This window comes from Asparagus officinalis, chromosome 4 (genome assembly GCF_001876935.1).
Source record: "Asparagus officinalis chromosome 4, Aspof.V1, whole genome shotgun sequence".
NCBI classification, from domain to species: domain Eukaryota; kingdom Viridiplantae; phylum Streptophyta; class Magnoliopsida; order Asparagales; family Asparagaceae; genus Asparagus; species Asparagus officinalis.
In genome coordinates, this window is record NC_033797.1 from 141568722 (window position 1) to 141586824 (window position 18103).

The window sequence follows — 18103 nt, forward strand, 5'->3', positions numbered from 1 at the left end:
CAGTGGGTGGTTCGCGTTGTTCAAAACACATGTCCCATAAGATGTTGAGGCGTTTGATCCAAGGATTGTCGGTGAATTCGATTAATTCTTCATCACCCCCTGAGTCTTCATCCGGATGACTGGTTGAAGTCATGTTTACAGTCAGACTCTTAAAGAAGGGTCCAACACTGACGTCAGATTCACAGGAAGATATTCTGGATGAATGATCTTGGCCCAGATAATTACTGATTTCATCTTCTGAGGCGGAGGGAGTTGTGACATAACCTAAACCACTTCTGGTTTTGTGGTAATAATCTTGAGGTTTTCCTTCAGGGGCTAGAGACATTCGGACTGGGGTTCGTCTACCTTTCCCGAAATTCAGACCCTGTTTTTCATTAAAATTATACCCCATTCGTTTCATCAATTGGATGGAATTGGGTTCGTGATAATGAAACTGAGGAACTCCATCGTCTTCCTCTGAACTTCCTCGCTTAAGTTGTTCGGGTTTGACTCTGCCGAACTGGATCGGCTTCTGCCCTTTCCTTTTGGACGGGACTTTGTAGAAAGCCTTTTGTGCGTCTTCCACTTCTTCATTGGAAGCGAAAGATGACTTGATTGGCATTGTTAGACATGCCTCTGTGCACAATGCGTGCCATGAGTGGGTACCTGCATCACGATCATTTACTATTTGTCCAACTTTAAAGGATTCATCAGACAAGTACGCCAAAATAAAATCTTCATTAATGCACCATTCGCCCTCACTCGGTACATTATTATTGTTCTCGACTGAACCAATTACATCAAAGTTTAACTCCCATGGACAATTCCCTTGCGGATCTGGCTCGACATCAGCTTCATTACCGCTGTCAACGTCTTCTTCTTCTTGTGATTCTGAATAGAAAACGGAATCAGTGTGAAAGTTCTCTACCCCTCGGAAAGGATATTTTTCTGCAATCAGGGTTCGAACTTCTCCCTCATTATTAGCATATTTCATGACCTGATGCAGGGTAGACGGGACAATGCGGTTTGCATGTATCCATGGTCGTCCTAGCAAAAGATTGTAGGACGTGTCCGCATCTATGATGTAACATGCTACTTCAGACTTAAGATCTCCTATCTGACATCTGAGTTTGATCTTTCCCAGGGGTCGAGTACTGTTGGCGTTGAAACCAAAGATAGTGGTCTGGGTAGTGTGCAACCGATGCATAGGAATCCCTAAAACCTGCATGACCCTGTAAGGCATAATGCTGAGTGCGGAGCCCGGGTCAACCTGGACACGACTGATTTCAGAAGATCCGATATACCCTGTGTAGTACAGTGGTCGGTCATGTTCGTGTTTGACCTGCATGTCTTCTTGTGTGAATGATATGCAGGGTAGACTTCTCGCCGCTTGCAGGCATTGCAGACAAGTTTGATCATCAGAAGCTTCAGGAACTGGAATGACTTGGGTGATGAAGCTCTCTGTATTCTTCAATGCCTCAATGAGAGCTTCCTTGGTGGTTTTGGACAACCTCAGGAGCTCGTATAGAGTAATCCTGGCCGGTATGTTGGCCAGTTGCGCCATGACATTGAATTGGAATGGATTGCTCGACTCCCCGTGTTCCTGGTGGAGATTCCTGTTGAACCGGAGTTCTTTTTGTTTCCCCTTATCCGCTGGCTTCTTCGGGACAGAACCTCCAGCGTCTTGGGGCTGTTCCTCGACTTCTTGAGCATTCTGGCCGTAGTCTTTCAAGTAAGTCTTTCCAGACCGAGTGCCAGGGTGATCTCCCGGATATGCTGCCAGGGCAATCCTCTCCTCTTCTGAATCTGTAAGGGTTTTGAGGTGGTCATCATTCTCAGTAACGGAGGGGCTAATCATGTTAGAAGACTTAGCCTTGCCTCCTTTCTTCTTGGACCAGGTATTCGTCCACTGTTGGTCCTCCACTAGATCAGGGTGGACCCACATGATTTCTCCTTTGGAAATTGTGAGGGGTACCAACCCCCTGTCCTTCTGATTGTGTAAGTCGGTGTTTTTCAGGTGCATCTCCCCTTTACGGACTGGGATGACACCGTCTGCAGCAGCTACAGGAGGAAAATCACCGAATTGGACCGCAATCAAGTTAGTAGATACAGTCTTCTGCTCCGGCTTCAGAGTAAGCACATTAGCATTCACCAAGTTTTGCAAAATGTCCTTGAACACATAGCATTTTCTGGTAGGATGTCCCAAGAACCTGTGATAGCGACAGTAATTGGGGTCATCTATCTTCCCTGCTTCATCTGGCTTTCTGATTTCGGGGAGCTGCAATTTATTGTTCTTCCGAAGTAGTTGGAACAGAGTGTCCACATGCTCTTCTTTGAACGAATACTGCTTGGGCGCTCTTTGCTGATTGGGCGTCTTGCCTTGCTTAGTAGGCGGTGGGACTTGCGTGTAGTCAGCTGCTAAAGTCTCTTTTCCCTTAGACCGCTGGGCATTGTTCTGATTGCGTGGTTGCTGCAGTTTGGGTTGTGGCTCTTCTTCAGCTTTGATCCGAGCGACAATCTCTTCAGCTTGCTCCCCTTGTGAAACTAGTTGTCTCCAAGAGCGACATTCTGCTACTCCCATCTGGGCGAGGAGCTGAGTCTGCAGGTTGTGCCTGCAAGTTTCAACTAGAGTTGATTGGGTCATACCTGATGGGCATCGCAATGCCATGCTACGGAACCTTTCCACATAGGCTTTAATAGATTCTCCCTTCTTTTGCTTTGTGGCGAGAAGAGTAGGAACCGAAACCTCTGTGTCATCTTCGAAGAATCTGGCCAAGAAAAGCCTTTCCAGATCTACCCATTTCTGGATTGATCCAGCAGGCAGTTTCATAAACCATTCAAAGGCCACCCCTTTAAGAGTGCCGATGAACAAGCGCGTCAGAATGGCATCATTGGCTACCACATCTCCTGTCTGAGACTTGAAGTAGTAGATATGCTGATTTGGTGATCCTGTACCGTCGAACGGTTGTAAGGTAGGGGCCTTAAACTTCGGTGGGTAAGGAGCGGTATCCCACTCAGCAGGGTAAGGCCGCACTACTCCCTCCTCGCTGAGCTCGCTTCGGTTGGCGATTGCATTGAGGCGAGCTTCCAGTTCATCCATCTTGGTAGATTGAGGGTGTAGTTCTTTCTCCACCTCTTTCTCACCTTCAGAAGAGGATTCCAAGTTGTGAGTCTCACGATCCGAATGTTCGGTCGCTTTCTGTTTTCCCTTTGAAGTTGTTCTCCGGGAAGATTCAGGTTTGTGGCCTTTTTCTGTAAGAAATTGGACGAACATATCCTTCAATTGGAGAAGTGTCTCCTGTTGTGCCTGGAGCATGGTATGATGTTCATCCACTCTTTTAGCTATGTCCTCGGGATTCGTCGTCATGTAAACAGAAACTTTTTGTGCTCCAACAGAGCTTGAAGATTGAGATTCAGCTATTGCCGAATGTTCATCACTTGTCGTAATCCCTTGGGCTAACCTTTGGTAATTAACCGGGCGGATAGCTCCAGTCCGTGACCGGGTATGTCGATATACCCCTTCGAACTCGTCGCAAATTTCTCGAACGGTCGGGGAATGGCTTCTTTCTGATTCATCGGAACTGGGACACGGGGCTTTTCCTCTACTGGTCATGTTGATGGTAACCTGAGGGTATTCAGCTTCAGAAACTTTCTTCTTTTGACGTCGTCGTTTGGTAGGTCTTGCGACGTCAGTCAATCTGTCGAATACAGATCTGCGAGGTTCAGGAATACAACAGTGACATTCGGAAAGGACTGTTGAAATAAGCCGTTCGCAATGACATGGATGGGCTGCTCGTTGCGTTGGCTTTTCTCTGGAAAGCAACTCTCGCAAATCTGAGACCCGAGGACAGTTCTTCATCGGGGATGAAACTCCCTGTTCTTGAGTGGGTGAAATTGGTTCTTGTTGAACCTGACGGACCCTATTGCATTCGGGCGTCGAAGCGTGAGGGTCGCGTTTTGATTTATAAACACTAGGCCTTGGCCTGCGTTTAGTTGAAGGAACAGACCCTTTAGGGTCTTGTTTTGTTTGGACGCACTCTTGAGGTGCTTGTTTTCCCTTAACAGGGCTGTGCTTTGATTGGACAACGCACCACTGAGGGTCGCGTTTAAGTTGAATCACCCGAGGTTTGTAATTGGATTCATTACCTCGAAGTGTGCGTTCGCAATGCTTAGGCAGATCTTCGGAGACGCAATCCTTGCGTTGGACTCGGGATTGATTTTCTCGGAGGTGTGCTCGTCGGATGGACCTTCTTCGTCGTCGAGCAGCGTTTTTCTTGGCTTGTTTCAAAGCCTTAGTATCAGCAACACCGGCGTTGATTGTGCCTATCTCTGTCATAGGCCTTTTACAACCAAGTACACGCTGTGTCGACATAGGCGTGTGATCTTCGGTTTGCAGAGCGAGCTTGAGGCTTTGGCCAAAGGAGAGGACTTTCTTTGGCGTCTCAACAGCAGTTAAGACTTCTTTAGAGCTCTTACAAGCATCTCGCCTAGCCTTAGGGCTGAGCGATCCGGAAGAGAGAGCCTCCTCGTATTTGGCTTGGTCAAATTCCACGACCAAGGTTTCCACGGTTGTTCCAGTGAGGTGAACGTCGGATTGCGCCACCACCTCTTCGTCAGAGAAGCTAGTCCCCAGCGGAGTCGCCATCTTTTGTTTGTGGGAAATTTTGTAATAAAAAGAATATAAGGAAAGAATTGCGTTTGATTTTATTCTCTCTAACTGCTTAGAAAAAGAATGATTACAACTCTCTCAACTCTCGATTACAATTTGGATTCCTAGTTACAAAAGAGAAGAGAATGATCTGGATTCTCCCCTTTGTTTAATTCTGGGTTCTTCACGGTAGCGATGAGATGCCTCCCTCGAATGCTTGCGTCGAGTTTGCTTCTCGTTGACGATCCGAATATCTATACTTCACTGGAACAACTGTCTTGGCCGGTTGATAACTCTTGTCGAGTTTTGTGATTCAGAACAAGTAACAAACTCTAATGATAGAGTTGTTGGAACCGAAAATAATTCGGTTAATAAGCCAAATATCGATGGTTTAGAGATCCTCCGTTTGTTGATTTCCCAGACTGTGTAAGGAGTCAATCCTCCTTTTTCTGATTCTGGAAGATTTGATCGAAAGATCCCCCTCCGATTAATGAAAAGAAATCTCTCTTGATCTGATTATCAAAAATCCGATCTCCCCAATCCAAAAAAAGAGATCCTTTACTCTGTTGAGTTTGTTGCTATTTATAGGGGGATTAGGGGTGTAACTGCCCCCATAATCCGCGCCTAAATGGGGGTTTAGTTACCCCATTAGTCGGGTGTAACAACCCACTAAAGCCACTCCTCAAATCGTGGGTGAAGAACAGCTTCGAAGTTGTTAGATCACGTTTGAATGAGTCAGAACCTTAACCTGCGTTCTGGCGGTGATTGAGCTGCGTTTGGCAGCGACTGACGGGCTGCGTTGGGCAGTGATGGATGAATTGTGTCGGCAGCGGTTGATAAGCTGCGTTGGGCAGCGATGGAGCTGCGTTGGGCAGCGATGGATAAGCGTTCGAGCTGTGCTTGGCAACGATTGGAGCTGCGTTGGGCAGCGATTGATAAGCTGCGTTGGGCAGCGATGGAGCTGCGTTCGAGCTGTGCTTGGCAACGATTGGAGCTGCGTTCGAGCTGTTGATTAGATTTCTCTGTCTTTATATATGGATGACACCAAAGACCAGTAAAGAAGGTCTTATTCAGGCCATTTGTGACAATTGAGGCATCTCAATAACGCTTTATCAACTGCAGGTCATGATCTCCACTGAGTGTGTCGAATATCATTACACTGCTCATCAGCACCTCTAATGGTTGCTAACATGATATTAGTCATGTTGTTGTCGCAGCCATCAAGATCAATCATCTCACATAAGAAGCTGCATTCGTGTTTATAGCTGTTGAAGCGGCGTAGGTGATTGAATCGGTGTAGTGTCTTGATGATGATACGCGGGGAGGACTTCCACGTCTTGGTTTGAAGAGATCGTCGATTTGTAATCCTTTCTGTCAGAGTATTGCTAAAGACTGTCATTTTGTAATCTTTGCTTTAACTCTTTGACATGTGAAAATCTTCGAATTGTAGCCTTCTGGAAGTCGTCAGATTGTAACTTCCATCATCAGTGTTTGATGGCGACTCAGCTATCCATTGTGATTTTTAGACAGCCTACAAGTACATATATGTATAAGTATACTCTCTCTTATATATGTACAAGTATATATAAGTTTCATATCCTATACTTTCCATCATGGTTCATGACTTACTAACAGTGCAGGTTTCGACGGTAGCTTCGGAATCCGCCTTTAACATAGCAGGACGTTTGATCGACGACCACAGGACATGCTTAAATACATATATTGTACAAGCGGTGATGTGCTTACAAGATTGGTGGAGGTACGAGAAGCAAACGCAAGGCATCGATCAGATGACTATAATTAAAGATAAATTTGAAGAGTTAGGACTGTTAGACCCTAGAGGGAGAGTGATTAGGATCTTATGCTAATCTAATCCGATTTTATGCCAAATAAAATTAATTAACAAGTTATCCTAGCAAGAATGAAATACAACAATATATATGAGCTAGGATGAACAAACTAACTAATGAGACAAAGGCGATATGAGCAATGAGCACAAATATAAATGAACGCCAAAGCACACACAAACACAATCAAATGATCACGGAGTTCGGACCTTCCGTCTTACGTCTCCGCTCCCCACTCCCGGGGAGAAATCCACTATCACAACCAGATTTTCTACGCTCATCCGAATAACGTTTATAACCACACTATGTCGGTTTTCAACGCTCACCGATCAACGTATATACTCACTCTCACAATGTCGGTTTTCAATGTTCACCGATCAACGTCCACTCCTCACACTCGGTTTTCTAGTTCACCGAAAATTTCACAACACACTCGGTTTTCTAGCTCACCGAAAACCTTACAATACTCACAATGTAATAACAAATGATTTGTTCTCTAATACAAAGTGAGAACTCAATTAAAGCTCACACTCAATTGTTACAACTCTCACCAACCCAAATATACTATGTATGAAAATACAATAAGCTCAATGTGGGTGTGTGTAAACAATGAGTGAAACAAAATCAACTAAACTCAAATGTAAATACTAGCTTAATAGAATTGATAATCAACAAGTAATTATGAATAAAAGCTAGAATTGAGTTTAGAAAAACTTCTCTAGATGATAAGAGAGAGAGAGATGGATTGAAGCTCAATGAATTGATCTCCACTTCCTCTTGTGGAATTCTTCACAAACCAAACTCTTAAACAAACTTAAAACCAAACTTAAACTCTTTTAAAACTTGTTAAAATATTTCTTGGATCATGTTGAGAACTGAGATCAATGGGGTATTTATAGCCTCTAAAGACCTCAGCCAAAAACCCCAAACAAAAGACCAAAAAAACCCCAAACAGCTGTTGCAGAAAATAGCCATTGGAGTCTGAAAAGACAGTGTGGCGGTCGACCGCGAGCAACAAAGAAACAGGACTATGGCTCTGGACAAGCGACGGTCGACCGCGGCTACGGTCGACCGTCACGGTCGAGGGGGAGCCATAAAAACATATAATGAGTTTCTGAACTCATGGCGGTCGACCGTGGTGGTCGACCGCGAACTGACACATGAAATCAGGTCTGAAAACTGTTTATCTGATTTTAAAATACTATTTAAAAATATCAAATAAATTCAAAAAAATATAAAACTTTGGGAAATGATTGTAGACATGATAATACACATGCTATAAAAACTGGTTTTCTAAAAGGACTTTTCAAATAAGAAATATCATCATTTTGCAAAATAGTTCAAAACACGAAAATGTAAACATATGAATTTTGATATTTAGACTAAACCATGTTTTGAAACTTTACAAAATGATTTTATAGACTTGAAGAAAGATGTAAACTATTGTTATGAAGTCTATAAACAATGAATGTAGTATTTTATCAAAATACACATATAATGCACTAAAACATGATTTCATTGAACTAAATAGAATTGATATTGATGAAATCATATATATGCATATAAGTATGAAACAAAAATATGTTTTCTAATTATATATATATACACGAAGAAACCAATAAATGTGTGTGTATAGATAATTGAGCTTAAAGTACTTAACACACATAATATAAACACCTAAACTAAGTTACCCAAGCAATCTTGATCTTCAATAAGTTTGACTTGGTACACTCTGCGGATGAATCTTAAACTTGGATCTTCAACTTGAATTGCATTAGCTTCAACCACTATTCCGCCAACCTCCATTTGATATGATCGTGAATGCTCGATTCCATTCATCCTCCAACATATTGTTTGTCTACAATAAATAAGAAAACGCAAACACTAGACAAATAATATTAGTAGTAAATTGTTTGTAAATCATCATCAAAACAAGAAGGCCAACAAGGACTAGCAGATAAGTATAAATATTAGATAATATTCATCAAATTGTAATTTTTATTTTTTAGCTTTAAATTTGTAATGAATTATTTCAGAAAAAGTTACAAATGAGAGTGATATATGTGAGTAGGTGCTAACCTAGTTGGGATGTACTCATCTATTGTGATGCGACGAATTCCGAAATAAATTTATACTTGTAAAGGATTTACTGATTATTAATAAAGAATTTATTTTTATCATCTTTTATTTTTATAATTTTTTTGTACTTGTAATTTATCTCATTTCAAGTTATTAAAAAATTTTATGTTATTTTCTGTAATTTTTATGTATATTTTATGATTTATGGGGATTTTTAAAAATTTTTAAAAAATATAAAAAAACATTAAAAAAACCCACCAAAGATTGTTGGAATTAATAAGCTAAAACATATATAGAAGCGTCGTTTATGCATTGAAATTGGAGATTGTTGCAACAACATTACTTGAAACTATATTTGGCCCCCGAATACACCCTTAAACATGTGCTTCTCCTATCAAAATCAAACCCCTCAAAATTTCCATGACAAAAAAATTGTTTTCTTTATATATACTTCGAAGTCATTTGAAGTTTTTCCACTAGGTGGTCCATCAGTATTACAATATCACATCCAACCATATATATTGGACAAATTTTGAAAAGCAACCCATTTCCAAAAATAATTATAAAAAACGACATCTTTGAAACTAATTTGCCAAAAGCAACCCAGTTTCAGCCAGTTGGCTGAAACTAGGTCGTTTTTGGCAAATAAGTTTCAAAGAGTCCGTTTTTTATGAATAAGTTTGAAAACGGGTACCTTGGTTTTCAAAATTTGTCCATATATATTTCCAATTTTTTAAAAAAAAAAACCTAAATTTAAAATTTGAATCTATAATAGTTGCATCTTCATACTCGTAAACTTCTTGTACACTATGCAGGAATAGTGAGAGGGGAGTCAAATTATGGCCCAAAACTCCCCTAACTTATCTCCAAAGTCACCTTGTTAATTTAACTATCTTTTCCCTCTCCCTCAAACCCCCTTATATAAGGAAGACTAACCAAAAGAAACGGATCAAGCCTCTCCTTGCTCTTCCAACCTCTCTCTATAAATTAATCTCCAAAAAAAAAAAAAAAATCATCATTAATGGCTCCTACTTCTTTCTTCCCTCCCCTCCTCCTTCTGCTTCTCTTCTCTTCTGTCTTCGCCGTTGAGTCTGGAGTTGTAGAGAGAGGTGTTTTAGCTCAGCAGGAGGCCGACCTCGTCGTCGGACTGCCCGGTCAACCCCTGGTCAACTTCCGGCAGTACTCGGGTTACGTTACGGTTAATGAGAGCCACGGGAGAGCACTGTTCTACTGGTTCTTTGAGGCTACTCGTCATGTCGAGAAGAAGCCTCTTCTCCTTTGGCTAAATGGAGGTGCGTCCATTTAATTTGTTGTGTTTTTTTTCGGTCCTCTATGAAATTTTATTAAAAATAATCTTGTTGTATTTTTAGTTTGCTGGAGAGAGAGAGAGAGAGTAGTATATACTAGAAAAGCATGAAAAACATGATAATAATTTTTCATTAAATAAGAGAATACATTTGGTTCTCTATGTAGTTTTATTAAAAATTGTTTTGTTGTATTTTTGGTTTGGAGGAGAGAGGATATCCAATTGTAGATAAGGGGTGAAATGAACAGTATTACTAGAAAAGCAAGGTCACAAATTTTCATTAAGAGGATGCATTTGTCAGAATATAAAAGTAACTTCAGAGTGGCTATTAGAACAAATTTTTGTTTTAAACTCATTTCAACTTTTTTTTACCGGAATCGACCGACTCTCTTTTTATTTAGCGGAATCGACCCACTTCTCGGCCACGTTGCTGACGTGGCCGAGAAGTGGGTCGATTCCGCTAAATAAAAAAGAGTCGGTCGGTTTGTAATATAAAAAATTGGAATGGGTTTAAATCAAAAATTTGTTCGTGGCTATTAATATGGTACGACAGTAACATAGTTCAAATCTCCTCGGCCATATATTTAAAGCGGATAAAAGAAATATTAATGTTCCAATCCAGATTTCGGTCTAATATAAAATTTTAATCCTCAACTCTTATCACATGTTTAAAGTTTAGACATTTAACTAAATCTTTGTTATCTAATATTTTCTCGTGTAGAAATTTTATTATTATTATTATTATTTTCTTTCTATAGTAAAAATATGTAACATCATAAACGATCAAATCGAAGATTCTAACTTTGATGCAAATATACAAAAAATTGGTCATATGTTCTGGATTACTATTTTTATTAAATTAGGCTTTATTTTGGAACATATATGATGCTGACATTTCTTTTTGCACATGCATCTCATATATCGACTGGTCAACAATAATATTGTCCAAATAATCAATGTCTAGGCTGCAATTTCATTTTCATTGATGTATATAATTGACTCTAACTTTAATGAGGCTTTTAGTCATTTCAAAAGAAAAAAAAATAAAACAGCTTTTAGTCAATTTTCATGGTGGATATTCGTATGATAACTTTTAGAGGGGAGCATTGGTGCAACGGTTAGGTTGCTGCCTTGTGACCTGGAGGTCACGGGTTCGAATCTCGGAAACAACCTCTCCACAAAGCGGGGGTGTAAGGCTGGGTGCATCTGATCCTATCTAGAGCTCACAATGGTGGAAGCCTCGTGCACTGGGCGCCTCTTTTTTTTATATTCGTATGATAATTACTATTTTTTTCTTCAATAAATCTTTGTGAAAATCAGATCATATCTTCTTCCATTAATGTATTAAATTCTTTTTCTTTCCGTTTTAATTTTTAAAATGGTAAATTGCAAATAACCCCCTTATATGTATGTAAGAAACTCAATTAACTCATTTATCAAGCACTTAGCATCTCTCGATAAATTGCACATAGTATCCCTCAGGAATTGAAAAAAAAGGTGCAAATTCTAATGAATGAATCGAGGATATCAATGTATAGACAAGAAGGTTATCTGCCATTTTAAGTTTTTTTTTTAATAGGAAAACCCCACTTATATTTTATTAATTTTTAGCAGTTACGTGCACATATCAACATATCCTTTATTTCCTGCCAGTAACTTATTATATCGAGTGGGATATATGTTTGTCCCCTTGCAAGTCCAATATCCTTCTAGGGATCATCAAATTCTTATAATTAATTATCAATATTTTGTCTAAAATCCACTCAAAGCTTTCTGTTTTGACCTCTGACTTCATGAAGTTCTCTGGGTTTCTTCTGATTAAGAAATGCTTTAGAATGCAAAGATATCTGTTGTACAGCTTTTCATCTAGATCTTTGAATTACTTTTCAACAAACAAGTTGCAAAATAAATTGATGAACACTGATTGTGATTGATGATGATAATGTGGGGTTACCCTGATAATAATTCTGACTAACTACTAAAGACTAAACATGGATTTAATGATGGAAAAAGACAAGGACGGTTGTTTGATAAGGGGACCATCGGTTCAACCATCAAAATGTTACTTTTGCCAAATTGCAAAAGTGACCACATTCTTATTCCTGTATAGCGACGAAAGAGAGAAATAAAGACAGAACAAGTTGCAACGGTTAAAGCAATTCCCCTTTATCGTTTCAGTTAATAAGGTTACGGACTCGTTGAATACATCAGCATGACGAAAACCGAGGCAGTTTCATAAAATTACTAGACTTTCAGATCTGCAGGAAAATATCTGACAATAATCGTAATAAAAATATTTTACGATAATTTGTGTAATAAAAATATTTTGTCGTGTTTTCGCGTAAAACCGCTAACAGTTCATGATAATTTTTAGAAATTTACGCAAATGACTTTTGGACACTTTGGGCCTCTAGCAGTTTAGAGAGCATTGTTCCTTTTTTTTTAATACCATATTTACAAGTTTATACTGTAAAAAAATGAATGGCTTGTGAGTATGGGTCACCATCTGCCAGTCTGTGATCCCATAGGATCTCATACGGTCAGTTCCCAATTCGACGGATGGCTTAATGATTGAGCCTCTGCCATCTTTTCACACTTTGTTTTTTTTTATAACCCTATAAAGTTTAATTTCTTAATAAATGTTGAGTTTGTTTTGGTTACATAGGCCCTGGATGTTCTTCTATTGGGTACGGAGAGGCAGAGGAGCTAGGACCCTTTCTGACACAGAAAGGTGTGCCTGAACTCAAGTTCAATAAGAACTCTTGGAACAAAGGTAAGTTTATAGAAATTAAATATTTTTTTGATTTATTTTATTATAGGATTAATTGCGATAGACCCCCTGTAGTGTCTTTTTCTCGAACTTACTGCTCCTCTAGTTTTATTTTGGCAGATAAGATCCTCTAAAAGTGTAAAGTTTTCGACTATTTTACACTAAATTTGTTTTTTTTTTAATTTCTCTTTCTTCGAGGGTCAAAGATCGAGTCAAAACAACGATATGAACTTGAACCCTCATCACAACTTCCGAGTTTTGGTTTAATGGTTAGAGGGGCTTTTAAGACAGTTGAGCATAAGAACATTATAAAAATTATAGTATTAACAGACAATATTACATGTTCATGATAGAATTAGCAAAAACAAAAGTTATGGACAGCAGAAATTCTGCATGGCGCAACATAAAGAGATGAGTGGTCCTTGATATCCTGCGTTCAATCAGGGGTACATGCATCAGACACCCACCTATATATGTTGCTTTCAATCTTAAAATGAGGTTGAAATCTGTTCTGAAATGAAAAAAAGATTAGCTTTATAAAGTCACCCAAGAATTAAAATGAGGTCTGATCTAGAGCTTGAGCACAAGTTTTTAAAGGGAAATATCTACCTTTTCTCAAATGAATTAGTGAACTAATTGCCTTATAGGGTAGAAGATTTCTTTAAACATATTCATACTAGTAGCTTGCCTTGAACTTGGGTTTTGCTTATTCACAATCTTTCAGCCTCTCACTTCCTGTTTTGATGTCAATTCTTGCTTTGATGAATAAATTTAGCTGATCAGCTGAATAAAGTTATTATGTAATCCTTGCGTAAAAAAGAATGAGAATGCTTTTATTAAAAAAATTTAATAAAAATTGCTAATTGAAACTCTGACAATATAAATTTTTAATGATTTTTTCTCATTTTCAGAGGCCAATTTATTATTCGTGGAGTCACCGGTTGGTGTCGGTTTCTCCTATACAAATACAAGCTCCGATCTGCAGCAGCTTGGAGATAACATTACCGGTACGTTATTTCTAGTATATTGTATTCAATGTTTATCATATGAATCCTTCACTAACCTCTAATTAATCTTTACAGCGCATGATTCTTACCAATTCCTTGTCAATTGGTTTAAGAGGTTCCCCCAATTCAAATCCCATGACTTCTACATTGCAGGAGAAAGTTATGCAGGTCAAATTTTGCATACACAAGTCTGTTATTATCAAACTAGAGAAAATTATAATTTTTCTCTTACTTTGATTTTTCAGGGCATTATGTTCCTCAACTCGCTGAGAAAATATTCGATGCGAACAAAGAGACCACAAAGGACGCCTACATAAATTTGAAGGGTTTCATGATAGGAAATGCTCTAATGGACGACGATACTGATCAAACTGGGATGATCGACTATGCGTGGGATCATGCTGTGATATCTGATAAAGTTTATCATGATATCAAGAATACTTGCAATTTTAGCCAAGATCCTGTCACAAAACCTTGTGATAGTGCTTTGAATGAGTATTTTGCAGTGTATGATCTTATTGACATGTACAGCTTGTACTCTCCGGATTGTGTTGAGCAGAATAGTTCGTCGACTTCTAGAAGGTCTACGATGATTGAGGGTGTTGCACCTAAGCTCTTTTCTAAATTTGTAAGTTTTCACACGCTCAAAAGTTTCAGTTTTCATAGGCAAACATTTCAAATTTGAGATTATAACAGTATTTGGGGTAAATTTCACAAACACTGGTAATTTTTGGGTATTTTTTTAAACTTAGCATAAGGCATTCTCAACCTTTCAGGCTTTCAGGTTTCTAAGTCATAGTTAAAGGTGCGCATTCTTCAAATCTCATACAAACAACTCACATGAGAATGTTTTAGTTGGCTAAAGTTTGATCAGATTATGTAGAAAAACACCCGAAAACAAAAAAAAGACTGTCTTCCATGAAATTTGAAATATTGTTGAAAATTTTGTCTCTTATGACAGAGAGCTTGGCATCATAAGCCAGCAGGTTACGATCCCTGTTTATCAGACTACACGAATGCCTATTTGAATAGGCGAGATGTGCAAGAAGCTCTACATGCAAATGTAACGGGAATCAAGTACAACTGGACGCATTGCAGGTATAATTTCTGAAACAGTCTTTAATGATGTGTGTATATGATCTTTTTAAAACTGAAAATGTTCCCTACAAGTTTTTATTTTATTTTTTGTAGTGCTACACTATGCTGTTATTCTTTTGTTACAGTAATGCAATTGAAAAATGGCATGATGCGCCGGCCTCTATGCTACCAATTATTCAGAAGCTCATCAAGGGCGGGCTTCGAGTTTGGGTTTATAGGTAAAAGCATTTTAGAAGTTAAATTCATCCCCCTTCGATTCTTTTGAATAAATGACTTTGAAATGTTATGAAACATTAGACTAGCTTTTCTTGAGAAAAGGACTAGATCAAAATATGAGGAAATTCACTTTTTCATATTGATGAAATTAAGTCATAATAATAACTTGATCATATCGGAAACCTCTTGAGCCTATGAAAATCTATGTTTTAATGAAAATGTCTCTTCATTTCTTGTCTTTACAGCGGAGACACTGATGGAAGAATTCCAGTAACCTCAACAAGACTAACATTGAACAAGCTAGGCCTCAAGACCATTCAAGAATGGAAACCATGGTATAATAACAAACAGGTATAACCTTAGTTCCACAAACTTGCATTCAAATTTATATTTCGCTTTCAATTTTTATAATTCATTATGTTCATGTTTTTTTTCATTAATAGGTCGGAGGATGGACGATAATTTTTGATGGGCTGACATTTGTGACTATTCGTGGAGCTGGACACCAAGTGCCGACATTTACTCCTAAGCAAGCAAGGCAGCTTATAAGCCATTTCTTAGCGAATAAGCAATTGCCCGCGTCCTCATTTTAGCTAGTAGTTTTTCCTAGTAAATTCGGAAATAACTCGATTTATACTTTTGTTTTTCGACTGCCATTGTTTACAAATAGAGAGACTATTGGGAAGTGGTGCAAGCCATTCTCCATTTATATATTTGAAAAGTCTGATTCTTGATTTAGAGTCTCCAGCAGTTGCATTGTGTTGTGAGGGGATGAGACTAAATAGCTCAAGTGTACACTTCATTTGATACGTATCTAATTGGAGAGTTATCAGGTTAATAAATGAGAATTAAAGAATTACAGGTTTCTGTTCCAATGACCCGGGCAATATGTGGTAATCTCTTGTTCTTGTTACACGTGGAATTTTGAATTAGATTCATTTTTGTACTAGTCCTGATATTTGACTGTCCTCTTCAAATTAAGCTCAAATTTTCAATCAATGTTGTTGTTGCCTACTTATATGTGGATATCATTAGGAAGAACATTCCTTTAGCAATTCAATTAAAACCTCTGAAGTTTTATCCAAGTTAGGCACAATGAAATAATTGATGGAACAAAAATTCTCAATTGCGAAAGGAACAAAATAATTGTAAAGGAAACAAAAGATGACTTGCAAAAATATCCAGCGTATCCTCCTGAATTTCTTCCTGTCAACATTATCAAACAAACGGATGATACTTGATTTCAGGAATTTTTTTCTTTTTGAACAGGTAAATATGATTTTATTTCAAGCTCTGATCAGCCGGAGAAAAATAGAAAAAACAACAACATAGCATTACGGACCGTAAAACTAATATAATACATTGATACAATAGATATACATTTCATTATGTCAGTAGATAAAATTTCAATAAGCATGTGGGCGTTATCGATTTTCCAGCTTAGCAGTGAACTTTGACTGTCACGATCGCGAGATGAACTGAAGACTACCTCACCTTCAGAAAAATCAACATGCTGTGGTGCTCGCACGCCATGGACTGGAACTCTTCGTGATGAGAATACCGTCAAAATGTGGATGAGAATTATTGCCGCATGATCAAAATTGGACCACCACCATCCACTAGCTAAGATTGTGTCACTCTCTATCTACAATACGAAAGCAAAGTTCTAATGTGAATCTTCTCTGTTGTTTACATCTTTGTTGATTTTGATTGCCTGTTGAGAGCTTTGGCTCTCCCGTCTCTTTCATATATCGGCTGCATATATATGTATGCCGTCATCATATCACGCGCATAAAGGAAAAAAGGATGCGCGTAAGCTTCCAAAATGCTTATTCACGCCTAGAAAACTAATTTATATCATCAGTTTTGTTTTTCCCGGGAGTTAATCTCCAATGGATTGGGCGAAGAATGGCAATTCGCATATTTTGCAATTCTACCGAGCATCTTCTATTGGAGTGTTGTTTTGCGAGAGAGATGTATGGAGTCATGTTATGAATAAATACGGTCTTACCTCTTGACCGCTCCATTTTGGGGTTTTGGTATGATTGGATGTCATGCAACATACAATCACTGTTGGGGATTCGAAACAATCAAATCGAATATTTGCCCTTCCGGACCTTGTGTTGAAAGTAGGAAAGTAGGGAAATTCACCTCAAGTAAAGATCAAAAACTTGCAGAAATAATAAAGAAGACGAACACACAGATTTAACGAGGTTCGGCAACGTGCCTACGTCCTCGGGAGCCACACCACACAATTCTTTTGATTAATTGAAGAAGAAATACAAGCTCTCAAACTAGGATTTTCTCTCTCTGAGATTCTCTCTTTTTCTGCTGTCAAAAAACTCTCTTTTTTCGTGTGTATCTCATCCCTAAAAACGTTTAGGTATATATAGAGTCCTGAAAGAAACAGAATCCAAAACAGTTTAGGAAACTGTTTGACGCGGTTGACCATGACGGTCGACCGCACAGGTATCACGGTCGACCACGACGGTCGATCGAACCACTTTCCCGAGAGTAGAACACATTACAGTGTTGGTGCGGTCGACCGTCACGGTCGACCGAATTGATTCCCGAGACCAAAAATCCCTACAGGGTTAGCGTGGTCGACCGCCGCGGTCGACCGCCTTCAGCTCCAGCCTCTTGTCAGCTTCTGTGCACGTTTGCGGTCGACCACCTTCAGCTCCAGCCTCTTGTCAGCTTCTGTGCACGTTTGTGGTCGACCGTACAGGCCTCCTCCTGTTTTTCTCGATTTTCTCCCTCGTTTTGATTCTAGCTTCGGCTTCAACTTTGGGTCTACACTTTAGACTAACAATCCCGTACTTGGAGACCAAAGTGACATCAACGAGTTCACCCAAGCTCTCCCTTCTTCGCAAGTATTTTCTCCTCCCCGGAAAAATCATTTTTTCAATCATCAATATCCTGGCGATCTCGCCAATCCTCGTAGTGTGGCTCCGCCTTCGTCTACTACTCGTGAAGGCCAACTGAAGTTGCGCACAACTCCAGTTTCTCAATGGTGACATGTCCGCCGGATTTTGACTCCCCAAAATCTTCATTAAGTGTAACTTTACGTCTTCAACTAGCGAACGTATAAAATTATATTTGACGTCGATGTGCTTCGTTCTGGCATGATATACTGGATTCTTGACAAGATGT

The 18103-nt window shown here is 39.0% G+C and overlaps 1 protein-coding gene across 1 annotated transcript; it reads left to right on the plus strand.

Moving 5' to 3' along the window:
- LOC109839590 (serine carboxypeptidase-like 34) lies at window positions 9485–15809 on the plus strand. Its single transcript, XM_020408079.1, has 9 exons — window positions 9485–9845; window positions 12525–12632; window positions 13541–13636; window positions 13712–13804; window positions 13882–14264; window positions 14598–14734; window positions 14860–14952; window positions 15196–15301; window positions 15394–15809. The coding sequence occupies exons 1-9, from the start codon at window positions 9575–9577 to the stop codon at window positions 15541–15543; spliced, it is 1437 nt and encodes a 478-aa protein (XP_020263668.1). The 5' UTR covers window positions 9485–9574; the 3' UTR covers window positions 15544–15809.

Bases quoted from the DNA above. Each gene is read 5' to 3' on its own strand.
- LOC109839590 (XM_020408079.1), top strand. From the start codon at position 9,575: ATGGCTCCTACTTCTTTCTTCCCTCCCCTCCTCCTTCTGCTTCTCTTC. The intron at 12,633-13,540 runs GTAAGTTTATAG...TCTCATTTTCAG, and splicing joins TAAGAACTCTTGGAACAAAG to AGGCCAATTTATTATTCGTG. The intron at 13,637-13,711 runs GTACGTTATTTC...TAATCTTTACAG, and splicing joins GCTTGGAGATAACATTACCG to CGCATGATTCTTACCAATTC.